Source organism: Rhopalosiphum maidis, chromosome 2 (genome assembly GCF_003676215.2).
Source record: "Rhopalosiphum maidis isolate BTI-1 chromosome 2, ASM367621v3, whole genome shotgun sequence".
Classification (NCBI taxonomy): Eukaryota; Metazoa; Arthropoda; class Insecta; order Hemiptera; family Aphididae; genus Rhopalosiphum; species Rhopalosiphum maidis.
Genome location: NC_040878.1, coordinates 31,770,766 through 31,785,008, shown reverse-complemented (window position 1 = coordinate 31,785,008; position 14,243 = coordinate 31,770,766). Strand labels below are relative to the sequence as shown.

At 25.0% G+C, this 14,243-nt stretch overlaps 1 protein-coding gene across 1 annotated transcript; it reads right to left on the bottom strand.

The window, feature by feature from the left end:
• Positions 1–3,490: 3,490 nt before the first annotated feature.
• On the bottom strand, positions 3,491–12,389 carry LOC113555066 (cytochrome P450 4C1-like). Its single transcript, XM_026959383.1, has 13 exons — positions 12,269–12,389; positions 7,927–8,153; positions 7,750–7,859; positions 7,445–7,535; positions 5,755–5,943; positions 5,620–5,689; positions 5,427–5,553; positions 5,259–5,340; positions 5,074–5,180; positions 4,938–5,006; positions 4,582–4,750; positions 4,333–4,518; positions 3,491–4,223 (listed from the first exon to the last, which is right to left on the bottom strand). Exons 2-13 carry the CDS (start codon positions 8,150–8,152, stop codon positions 4,039–4,041), a joined length of 1,611 nt encoding a protein of 536 aa, XP_026815184.1. The 5' UTR covers position 8,153; positions 12,269–12,389; the 3' UTR covers positions 3,491–4,038.
• Between the last annotated feature and the right edge of the window lie 1,854 nt (positions 12,390–14,243).

Below are 14,243 nucleotides of genomic sequence, written 5' to 3'. Positions count from 1 at the left end.
CGTATAGGGTAATACGCATATATTATAGCCTATAGGTAGGGTAATACCCTATAGACCTGTTGACTAGACTACAATGTATAATAATATTATAATACTTTATGTATGTGTGCGATGCTTGTGGCAATTTTTGACCACTATCGAGGTTGCAGTCGGGACCGCAGATGTCAGTACGACGACCTGAACCGTTCTCAAGACGCCTACCATTGATTCAGTAGGTAGAAAGAACAGTTAAATGGTTATTATTGTTATTATTATTTTTTTTATATACAAATATGTACATATTCATACGTAGGAGTTTGTATAAGACCTTCAAAATAATAATACAATTTTAACGTACATTGCATTGACAAACGCGTTTATTTATCCGGAACATGTTTAATCTCCAAAAAGTTCTTACTGACCTATACATATAAAACAATAATTTTTAATAAATTTACATTATGTATTTCAATTGCAATTTATTGACTTCCTGAATATTATTGAGAAGTTATTGAAATGTTAGCAAGGAATTTAATCTATTAGAATCATGTTGTAACATATGTGATTAAATGATAAATCATTAATTTGCATATTAACCTTTAGATTACGCATTGATGAAAACTAAATATAGCAAACTTTATTTTCTCAAACACTAATTAAATTGTTATTTTTATATTTTTCAAAAAAATATTCGCCAACAAAATAATTCTTCAATCATATTTTTGAGATTATAACATAAAATCTATGTGTAATGTATAAGGATAATAAAAACTTGATCCTCGCCCACAGTAGACCACTATACTGTCCCGAGAAAAGTATTTGTGCATAATTTAGTTCTTGTAGGCGAAGATTTAAGCTGTAATACACCAAACTATGCAATAAAATATGTCTTCCATAAACATCCGTTCAAATACATTTTTATTTTACCTTGCTATGTCGTTTAAATTGTTCAGTGTGTGTGTGTGTGTGTTTGCATGTGATACTTCTTATTAAGACAAATAAAAATATTCGTGCCCCATTTATGCATGTCGGAACACGGTTGTAGGACACTGTACAGTCACCTAGAAAAAATTAAAACAGCGGACAATTTGCACTATTTTATTTTGACCAATCTCGATATTATATAGGTTCTTTCCCCACTATTCGTGGTTGTACCTATCCCTTCTAAACACAATATGGGCACAGCCTTTGCACAGCCTTTGCAGGTTTCACGCTTCTTCGGGTTCATCAGGTTCATGCGTCTGTGTGATGACTCTACTATGCTATGGTGTCAGGGTGAACGGTGCATACTAGTTGCCTCCAAAGAATTTTCACAATAATAGCCTCTCGTATACAATTGTCAATTAAGTAGTGGTTCTCAAATTTCACTGGCCGTGTATCATTTACGCATCGTCTGTTTACCTATGCCAAAATATCATACATCGTTTACGCAACAGCAGCCGAATATTGTTTGCGCATTGTCTATTTTAGCTGCGCTAAATTATCGTAAATCAAATGAGTATCAATATTCTGAAAAATAAAAGGGTACATAAAATAATTTTTAATTGAAAATTCAACGATTTTTATATGTAAGAAATATATACAATATACAAATAATTAAAAATAAATTTGATGGATGGTACATTACAGTAATAGCTACAATCGTACTACTCGACAGGTCTTCGTTTTACTATCCAGCAATCTACTGCACAGATTGATATACTCATGTGATAAAAATCAATTGGTCACCCGTACACTTTATTTGTTAACCTCGTCGTGTTATTGCTAACTTATTAACTACACAATATTATACATATGTATTTTAAAACAGAAATATCTATAAAATATTTTAAAATTGAATATTTCGAGAGTAAATTTGGAAATGTGCGAATTTTAAGATCAAAGTAAAAAAACAACTAAGCGCTCTTGAATATTGTCGGTATAGATCTTTTTTTTAGTTCTATTATTAAATAATATTCATACACAAATTATGTATGACCTTTTTAACAGCCCATGCGCAAACGATGTATAACTCAAAATTCGAACGGTGCACAGCTGTCTTCCAAAAAAAAAGTGAAAAATAACAATAGTGATTCCCAAACAACAACCGATAACATTACTATAATACACACTTGTGTTATAATTATATAAATTAAATTTGCAAAAACATAATCATTTTTATTAATCTATTATTTTATTATTTATATACATTAATCTATTTTATTTTTTTCATATTGGCCACAGCCATCTGTGGACGTTTTTGAAAAAAAAAACTAATTTCACGTCGTTTTAAAAATGAAGGGTATTTGTGAGACAGTTAAAAATAGGGTAAAACGTTGGACGAAACGTCGCCCTACCTTTTAAAATAGTTTTAACTGCAGTTATTAAAAAAATTACCTCTAGAGGTCACGAAAACCCGTTTTTAAGTAAATACTACGTTTTGAACATTTTCAGGGTGAAGGAGTAAGTTTTCGACTCTGAAACTTTTCAATCGTTTTATCCATGATAAGTTGTGTTACCAAAACAATATAAACACGTAATAACGATAAAAAAGTCAATTTAATTTTTGCCATATATTATAGGTATATCATCCTAAGAGATAACCCAACATTCCCACTAACCTCTTAGAATCGATCGGCACCAAAGTCCAATAGATAATCCCTAAAAACTAATTAATTCGGCAACAAGTTTGTAAATATGTTGTACCTATTCCATATATTTGTCTTATAATATGTAAAAAATCTAAATATTATGTTCAGCTATAATAATGGTCTTTATTGCTGAAATTCTTTAAAATACAAAATACCTTAGGTATAGCGGTATAGGCAACATCTTTTATAGAAATAAAGTTATATTGCGTAAAATAAAATATTAGGAGTAAAATGTGTTAAATTTGCGAGTCACAACTCACAGTCATTGCAGCCTGTTGTATTGATCAAATATATAATTTGAAATTTTAAGACTTGGTATGAAGTTTTATACCAAAAAAAATTCCATGACTAATAACCTAAATTTGTTTAATAACACCTATGTAGCTACAGTTTTCATTTATATTTATGTTAGCTATATATTTTGCTTTATACTTAATCGTTAATGTATCAAAAGTATTCCGTCATTAACTCATTATAAATACCTAAATACATTATTAAATCTAATGTAGCCTTAGAATCTTTAACTATTTTTTACGGAATATAATATTGATTTTAAATTTTTATGAAATAGGCATTTAAATAAGCACATAAAAATAGCTTATATAAGAAAGATAATACGTTTACTTTACAAGATGAATAATGGTTAATGAATATGGCCATAAAAAAACATTATTGTTTTTTATTACTTACAATATATGTATATATTTTTTTTTTAATATTACGAGTATTATAAAGTATAATAGTATAGTCAACTTGCAAATACATTTTAATTGTACTTTTACAATACATTTTTCCCAAAATATTATAGCTTATTTAACATATGGAACATAAGTATATCAATATGACTTAACTAAATATACTATTCATAGAATAAATAGAAAATTGAATTAATTTAAAATGTATTATTATTAATTATTTACTCGCAGTAATTGTTTGGTATTATTTTTATAAGACTACAAGGAACAGATGAAATAAATATATAGGCCTGGTGTTTGTTATTCTACTGCTGAAAAGTGTAGTAAAGTAAAACTTAATTTGAGGATAGACACAGGTCACATAGGATACACATAGTTGAGATTAGAAGCACCCGCCAGTTTTAATTAGGCCTTTTAGTTTAATTTTATTAACACGACGACAAAATAAAAGGTGCTACTATCAATTATAGTCATCTATTGACGATTTTATACAATTATATACGATTTTCATGATAAATATTATAACTAAAATACATATTAAACACTTGATATAAATATATAAAATAAAATTACATGTCAATAATATAAATAAAAATAATAACACCTATTTTAAAATTTAATTTAACACACTTCTTTTGTAAAACCATTTACAAACTTATCATAAACTTTATCTTGTTTTTTTCTCCGATAATGTATAATAATATTATCTATCACATATTGTCCTTCCAATATTTCTAATTTTTTTTATATGAAGGTCTTCTATCTCTTGGTTGAATAGTCACAGGATAACCATTAGCACTTCTCATTAATAAATCTAGTTTTAATTTAATATCACTTAATTTGATGTCTGTGTGTACACTGTAGTTTCGCAAAAACGTTGATATTAGAACTTTCATTGACAACATTGCATATTTGGATCCTGTCATTTAAATAAATTAAATACACGTTTATTAGATAATGAAATTATGTATTATGCTTTCGTTGTTATATTAAATGTTTAACTTATAAGCAATAATATGATACTTTACCTATGCAACCCCTTGGGCCGCCACTGAAAGCTATAAAACTATATTTATGGCGTTTATTAACATTTTCAGCGTCAAAGTTATCCGGGTTAAACGACCACGGATTTGGATACAACTCAGGCATATGGTGCGTGCATATTGGAGATATGATACATGTTGTTCCTTTAGGCAGCGTGTGATCACCGGAAACTAAATTATTAATGTATTACAACGTGTAATTTACTATGTACACCAATTTTAATATTCACTTACAAATTTTAACATCATCTTGGAGTTGTCTAAGTAACAACGGCCCTATAGGGTATAATCGAAGAGTTTCTCGAATACACTGTTCGAGGTAAACTAATTTAGTAGTATCTTCAATAGTTATTGTTTGGTCACCGTCACCTACTGTTTCATAAATTTCATCGTACACTTTTTCCTATGATATTAAAAAGTAACAATTAATATTTATACAATAATGTATTTTTAACTTTATAATTATGATCAAATCAAGCTTATACAAAAATCAAACATATACATATCGTTCTAAGGATGAAATACATGGTATATGTTTTCCACCATACTGTTTCAATATTTTAAACATTATAATTCGCAGGCACACTTACTTGAATTTCTGGATGGATAGCTAACATTAATAGACAAAAACAGACTGTAATAGCACTGGTCTCACTGCCCTGTAATTAATATATCATTAATATTTAAAAATTGTCTACACAATTTACTATTTTTAGTTACACTTACACCAATCATCATAGTAACAACTTCATCTCTAAGTTCTTCATCGGAAAAGTTTGCACCGGCTTCATTCAGATCCAATAACGTGTCCAAAAACACTTTTAAACGCTTTTCTAAAATATAATTAAAATAAACAATAAAACAGCATGTTTCAAAATATAATACACTTATTCTAGTCCTGAATCACTCACTATCACCATCGTTGACGTTCATGGCATTAGTTTTATTTTCTATTTTCCTTTCCCTGTATGTTTCTTTCATTTCCTTGATCACCTAAAATTGTAAAAAATAATTTATTAAAACATATTAATACTGAGCATAAAATGTATTTATTTATGTATATAAAATTATAAAATTACCTGATTTGGAAGTTTGTGCAACGTTTTGTAGACCTTGTGTAGTCCCGTAAGTTTTCCATAAATTGAAAATATTATATCGGGATATAACCATGGTTTGTAAATTCTCATGGAATCCAATTCTGATGCTCTAAAAAAAAATAACTTATATATATCAAAATATATTCTTTTTATTTTATACATTGCATTGTATTACTTTGTTAATGCTTCAGCAAATTCAGACTCATTATTTAATTGTGTGTCGAGATTGTAACCCATTGCAGTTTCTACAGTAAATAATATTATGTAAATACCAATATAGATAATATATTTTAAATATTAAAATACTTACGACAGATTATATCAAGAGTGGTATCCGCAATATAGTACCAAAGATCAAATGGTTGTGTTTTACCTAATTCCTTTTTTAGGTTTATGGTAAGAATTCGGTTTTTCTCATTAAAAACAGGGAAAAACTGATCGAGAAGATTAGCGTTAAATACTGGAGTAATAAGACGACGATGTCTTCGCCATTTATGAACTGAAAATGTTTTTAAAATTGTTTTATTTAATAGGATAAATTGCTTTGTGAATTAAATTATAATTAATAATGATCTATTGATTTTAATTAATTCAGCATTTGAATACAAATAAATATATATTTTGAATTAGCTACTTAAGATTCTAGTCTATATAAGTTTAAATACACTAATATTTTACATGTAATAATATATACATACGTGCACGATATTATTATAAGTATTATTGTTTTTTGTTATAATACTATAAAATTCATTAAATTAAATTCTTATTTTATCAACAAAATATTGACGTAGAAATTTATAAGTTTTCAACTAATTGAGTAGTTATCTCTTTTACATATTATATTATTCATCTTAACCTTTTGAAAATATAAGCTCGATGGCAATCAAATTAATTCAATACATTTAAGTTAAAAAAAAAAGTATACTAAGTAGGTCCCGCTCTGCTGTACATTAGATGCAGTGGGTCACTATTAAATTGGTGTGAATTCAAGGATACATTATTGTATAAAAAATATTGTGACTAAATTTTCAACATTTTTTTAATTGGGTAATGAACCGCTCATTAAGAACCTATTCAATTTCAAGTATTTTTACACATTCATAAATCATTATCATAATAATTCAACATTTATAAAAAAAAAATCGAAATTTTCAAATAAAACAATAATAAAATAATGTATAATTCTTCTTACAATAATTTTTCTATAAATAGCTCAGATAAATTCAAAATTATACCATATAAAAAAAAAATAAAGTGGACAAATAAAAATTTCAAGTTTCTGCAGTTATTTGTTTTTGAATAAATTATAACAAAATAAAGAAATCAATTTAGTCAAAAACTGGTTTAATATAAAAATTCCCGCTTTTCCTTAATTTTTTATTAGTTTATCCTAATTATAAAAAAAATTACTGAGAATTTTTAATTTTAATTTTTTTAAAGTATAGACTAGATTCAATTTTATATCCCTCAAAGTTTAAAATCTAAGCATTTTATTAACTACTTATCGTGAACACAAAAACAAAAGTATATATCATTGTAAAACTAATCATTCATCGCTACACTAGAAACTCAAAAATTAAACTAATTCAAATCCCCAGCTCATTAACAGGTTTTTAATTTTGTTATAGTTGATTTATAAAATAAAAATTCGTCTATGCTATACATTCACGACATAAACTTTTGATACATATTATGTTAGCCAATACCCGGTAATTTCCGTATTCATATTTTTGCACTTTCACACAAGTATATACATTGTTATTCGTTAAATAATAGTAAATATTATTAATTATAATATATGCACTTATATAAATATTAACTGTAATTTATATAACGTTGTTAAAATTGTTATTTCACACTTAATTAAAATTTGCGACAGCGAATTTATTTCATCATAGTTATTTTTCAAGAGCAATCTATCAATAAAATATCAATTATGGAAGGTATAAGCAAAATTGACACGCAAAGTATCAAGGATTACACTGTTTTATACTGACCTGGGGCTGAAAATAAGCCTTCACCTACAGTATTCTTGAAAAATTTGTAAAACTTGTCTTTCTCCAGGGCCTTGGAACTGTTTAATACTATCTGAAACAAATCAGGTTTTAAACACTAGGTACCTATTGAATTTCCGTCATGCTTTATGACACGTCTGGAAATTATTTATTGAGTCACTTGTTGAATAAATAGCACATGCATTTTCATTTCCTGACTCCCACACCCTTATTCAATTTACATTTTCATCAAACCAGTTTATCTCTCTAATTCATTTATATAAAACATTATTTATTAAAATAATTACTTGTACGTCTTCTGGCTTGCTTATGGTTACGCCCAAAGATGTACCTAACCATATTTTGAATGGTTCGGAACCATAGATTTCGAACAGTTTAATAATTCTCTTTATGACCTCTGAAATAATTAAAACGCGTGTCAATATTATTTCTCATTGTTTTTTAATTTTTATTGTTTATCTTACGTTGGGGTGTACCAACAAACTCAAGCCCTGCGCCAATAATTGGGTATGACGGAGGTCCCGTCATTTTCGCTGCCACTCTTTCGAAGTGTCTGCGGTTCCATTTGTAATGACACCATAACACCACAATAAAAGAAATTATTGCATAAGCAGTCAACTCGGTACTTGTCATTCGAAGCCCACCTGCTAAATGTTTAGAAGTCGCGGGAAAATCTTGAGATACTTCCATACTAAAAATAGTACAAACATAAAATTCATAGTAATTTCAAAACGTGTATTCAATCAAAAAATTATAAATGTTATTTACACCGACAGTTTCATTTAGTGGAATTAAATTGCATTCTTACAATAAATATTATTTAAATTACAATAATATAGCATCAAATATTTGAAAAGGAATTATTATTATACATGTAAATATTTCGTAGATTTCCGCATTTTAAAAATGTATCATATGCATAAAATTCTAATAATTATAATATATTTTTGTTGAAAATTTAAATAGTTCTGTTTCACCATAGTTATTTTTAAAATATTTTTCGATTTTTAAAAGAAATGCTAGAATTTCCACATTACTTAATATAAACAATATACAATTTCCTTCCAGATTTCAATTTCGCATTTTAAGATGAAGCATTTATTATACTACAATTAAAATAAAACTGTCTTTAAATACTATAATAAAAAAACAAACATCATTGTCAAATAAATATACATAATTTCATCACTCTAATTAGAATCTAAAACGGATTTTATAACTTTGTGGTTTTTGATTTTTTTGCAATACATCGAACGGCTGTTAGTTTTTCTTTCTACAGTCTTCTATACTTTTGTCTATTACGTAAATTAAAGTCTTTTTAAAATCTATTTAGTTGCCATATTTTTTTAATAAAATACAATATGCAGAATATAATTCTATAATATTATTTTTATTTAAATTTATTATTTTATTCTTAATAAGTTTTAATTTTCAAAATCCTAAATAGATCCATTGATATTAATTTAATTAACAATCAATTAAAATAAAATTGAATACATAAAATAAATAATATTTTTTAGTTTTATTTTTATATGAATTTTACCTATACTAGTAAGTTTATTTTAAGACTCCTGATGAAACTGTGTGTTATAAAAACAATTATAACATAGGTGCATTTAAATTACCATCAATATTCAATTGTTATATCATTTAAAAACATTTATATAACTACTAAATATTGTTCTAAATTCAAATAATCAATTGATTTTCTCAGAGATGAAAACATTGCTGTTTTAAACTTGTACATATTTATATATATTATTCAATTGAAAAGTATAATCATATTAAATATCATATCTTAATATATATTTAAGGTATAAGGTATAACTCAATATAACTGTTTAATTCATTTTTTTTTTTATTTTACCTAAATTTATAGTTGTATTATGTTATATACCTGCTTGAAATTTAAATACCCTTTAGAGCACAGCAGCATAATTTTCTTTGTCTATCTTACACAAGTGTTATAAAGGTAGTTAAAAATTTAAACCTCTCTCCGTAAATCACTTATTACAATTCTATTGTTGAAATTAATGTAATAGTATAGGCACTTACATTAACATATACAAATAATAACATAACAACATTATATTTGTTTTCTCCGAAGTTTTTTTAATATTTCTATTCTTAAAAAAAGTTATTGATAATTATAAAAAAAACATTAATAGTTTCTTTAAAATAAAAATATCTATTTAAAAATAAACAACTGATAAAATATATGAAATACTATTCTTTATTGTTTTTATGATAAGCAATGGCTTTTACTTTATTTAAATTGTGTAATCATTAATATTAAAAATACAGAAGTCTTTATATGAAATCTTTAGTATATTATATGTCTACTTATATACTCGTATATAAACTATAGAACGGAGAAGAATATTTCACTGGTGCGCTTCCTTAACTTCTTTAAACTATATTATATATTCATGACATAATATCAATAATCTTTAGTTTTCATTATTTTTAAGATCGCTTAAAATCAACACTAAATAATATAACTGCAAAGCTTTACTTGCAATCATTATCTATCACCAATTTAAAATTTTAAAATATCCCCTGCAGAGTATAATGCACAATTTAATGAAACTATACAGATGCTCGCCTTTCTTTTGTACTATTACTACTATAACATACTCAGATATTGCATTGTAAATTTAATTATTTATAAGATTATTCACATTTAAATATCAACTTTAGTGTTAAAAGATTGTAATTCTTACAGATATGTAATTTAGTCCTTAGTTATTTTTGATATATCTTATACAATTAAATAAATAACACAATTATACAACTTAAATATTATTAAATTCAGTAAAATGTTCATGGATAAAAAGAACAAACCAAAATCACGTTATAATACAAATTATTTATACAATTGCAAATTTAAAGATTAAATGTATTATTTATTTGTGTTAATTTTCCACTTAGACTAAATTGCCTTATAAACACAATTTTAAATGTAGGTATATATATCATCTAAGTTTAAGTGAAACAACATTGGTCGTCTAACGTAATTAAAATAGTTATCAAAATAATAGTTGTTTCATTAACTTTAATGATTACACACAAACTGAAGAACATCTGAAACACAGGACAACAGGAGTCGAGTGACTTAAACCACCTTGAACCAACAATATTTCATTAGAAATATATCCATGTTGAAGAAGTTTAGACTATTTAAAAATTGAATGGCCTTGATCGTGTACTGGAAAAACTAGAACGACTCGTATTTATTGTGGACTTCTAGTTTATGATATTTAATTCAAATAATCTGATATCTATGAACGTAAAATTCCTTGGATAGATATACCAGTACATTAATATTAATAATCAATATCAATACATCTTTATACCTCTGCGTAGGTATTATGAATTGTCAAGTTCCAAAGTACACGTTCGAAAAAAGTTGTTCTTACCATTCCTATACGTGTACACAAGGTAGACAGGCTGTTGGAAATAATCGATTACTACTTTGACGATACAACAACAAAAATTATCTTCTTCAAGGTAAAAGGAGAGCAACTATTTTTAGGGACTAATTATAACGAAACTATGCATATTAGGAAATAACAGACAGTCACGTCTCTACTCTATAAGACTTATACGAGAAGAAACATGTATTCAACAATGCAATTATTACTACGATTTGAATAAAGCTTTAGCAGTAATTTATTTTTACAAAGCCAAACTTATTTTTATTTAATATTTTTAATTTCTTGAAATTTATGAAATATGTGGGTTTAACTAATTTTCTCTGGAATCAGTAGGATTAGATTTTATGAACAATATTGAAATAAAACTTCTAAATTGTTATCTTGTACAAAAGCTAAGGAGTATTATACTTGAATAAATGTATCAATATATTTTTTTTTATTTTATTAAATCGAAAGTGTTACACGACTATTCGATAACAAATATAGGCTATAGTAAGTATTTCGTCATTAGTTTCTATAATTTGTATTCTTCTCATAGTTGTTCAATAAAATGAAATCGTGTTAGTTAATATACGATCAATTTTCGTATCACGTAAAATTACTTCATCAAAGTGAATTTAAATTACTATTTAGTCAATATAAAAATAAAATTGAATAACTTTTATAAATAAATAATGTATAGGCATTTCTTAAAAATGTAGTGATTTTGAGATAAAATATATCATTAATGATAGATAATCGTTTTTTGTTTTGTTTTTATTGTTACGTTGTAACAATTTAATCATACAAATATTAATATTAATATTAAATAAATATTAAAAAAAAAAATAAATAGAAAATTTACTAGTATATACATAACATAGTGGCAATTCAAAACATATTAACTTTTTTCATAAAAAAACAATTTTTAAATTTTTCTACAGATTAAATTAATATTTTTATATTGTTAAAATATATTTAAATCAGAATATCAATTTTAAAATGTTTCGCATAAAAAAATGCAAATAGTGTGTAAACATTTTATCTATATTTTAATAGTGAATATCAATAAACACGACTTTAATTAAAAATTTAAATAATCTATGGCAAAATTTATAGTAAATTTAGGTATTAATATAGTGATCTAAATATACTTTTAAAATATAGCACGCTAAGGATCCGTTAATATAATTTTTCTTAGTATAAATATTGAAAAAATTAAGTGTGAATTATCACTAAAAAAATAATAAGAAGAATAATAATTTAACACAAAACACTGTTTGACAAGACGAATTTATTTTAATATACTATATTAAATTATTTTAAACTAGGTAATCTTTCGATGATTTAATAATCTTGGTTAAAAAAAATGATAATAACGTGTACTTACTTTGCAATGTCCTAGGAAGGAAATCGTCTCGTCAATGTTCCGACCACGACTAAAGTAGAAAATTTCCAAATGGATGTCCCCTACAACCTTAATGACAAGGCCAGTAGCCGGTAAGTTGTTCAGTGAAACCTGTTCATATAATAAAAAAAATGTAACTCTCAGTTACTTATTGGGTTATAAAATATCCTCCTGTTAATAAAATACATTTTAGTAGACATTTTAATAGTTAATTTGGGTTATTTAATAATAATAGTCATACATTATATTCTATTCTAATATAATAAAATGACGGTTGATTGACAAATGTCATAAAACAATCATAAAACAATAGTTCATAGACCAGTTATAAAATAAAACATATTGATAAAAAAAAAAATTTAAAAATTATAATATTAAATTAATTAATTAAAAACTTAATTTAAAAATGTATTTGTTTATATGATTTATGTATTTTTAAAAACCTATAGTAATATGAATTTGAATAAAAAAAAAGTCATGTTCTAAATTTCTTCCATAATAAAAAAAAAAAAAAATTTTATATGGTTTAAGCCAGCGTTTCCCAAAGTGGGCGATATCGCCTCCTTGGTCGTGTTAGTTCTATCCAAGGGGGCAATGGAAGTTACAAGCTTAATCCATAGTAATATTAATATATGTATATAAACATTAAGTTCCCACGAATAATGCTTTTAAATTATAACAGTATAACAATTCATTCATCATCGTTACATTGTAACATTTAAATAAGTAATTTTGATCAAATTTAAATTTAAAATATTTATAAAATAATTATCTTTATACATATCTTAGATTTTATGATGGTTTCAGTATTAATTAATTCTAATAAATTTTTTATACAATTTTCAAGACTTAAATATAAAAGAAAAAGTTTCTTTATGAATTTCTATCTACAAAATAATTTAAATTTATGAATTTCGTCAAAATTTTAACTTCAAATGTATTTTTAATATTTTTATACATATATTATTAGAAAACTTATGAGGGGTCTTGTATTTCATTTCAGGAATTTTGACCCAGTAAATATTTTTTAATAAAAATTTATAAAAAATAAATTTTGCCCATTTTTAAACGCGTAATGAAACACTTATTAGGAACCTTATATTAAATTACCAAAGCATTTTTAACTGTTTGTAATTATTTTTTTTTATCGATATTTATATAAACAAATAGAAAATTGAAATTTTCTATAAATAACCCCAAAAAAATTCAAAATATTTTTAATATTATAACATATATACAAATGTATAGGTTGTATATAAAAAGATTTAAAGCTTGAAACAACGGTACAATAAAAGTAATTATTGCCTACTTTTCCTGCAACCCTTTTTTTAATTGTACAATCTAATGATATAATGAGTAAGAATGTTATAAAATTAAAAAAATTTGATGTTAATTTGATGAAGATGCCACACATTGACGCATTTCAGTGTTATGGTTTGAAATTAAAATAATTAAAAGTTTATTGAACTTGACTTTTGACACAATGAAATGGTAATTTAAAATCTATATACTTAATATAATTTAAATTATTATCGCTCAAGGCTACAAAAAACATATATATATATTTAATACAAAACTATATTAATAAATTATTCTTTAAATACCAAAATAATGGTTTAATAGTTAAAATATTATTTTAATTTTGGGTTAAGTGTTGATTAACCTTTGTCAGTAAATTGAGTACCAGTGATTAGAATTCAATAAAATGAAAAAAACAAAGGATGTTCTCAAACATCGAGTCTTGATAGTTAATCTTTAAGATATTGACATTTTAATCTAGTAAACTTACCTTGTAATATATATTTTTAGATCTTATCTATTGATATTTTCAATTGATGAAAAACAATTAAGTACCGAATTTATAACTTTTCTAGGTCATAAAGATAAATAAATATATTTTTAATATTAAAATAAATAATTTTAATAACTATGACCATAATTCTGAATTTCATAAAAA

Coding starts and splice junctions, on each gene's coding strand:
- LOC113555066 (XM_026959383.1), bottom strand. CDS start 8,152: ATGGAAGTATCTCAAGATTTTCCCGCGACTTCTAAACATTTAGCAGGT. Junction 5,944..7,444: donor AGGCTTATTTTCAGCCCCAG/GTCAGTATAAAA, acceptor AAACATTTTCAG/TTCATAAATGGCGAAGACAT. Junction 5,181..5,258: donor GAACGTCAACGATGGTGATA/GTGAGTGATTCA, acceptor ATTATATTTTAG/AAAAGCGTTTAAAAGTGTTT.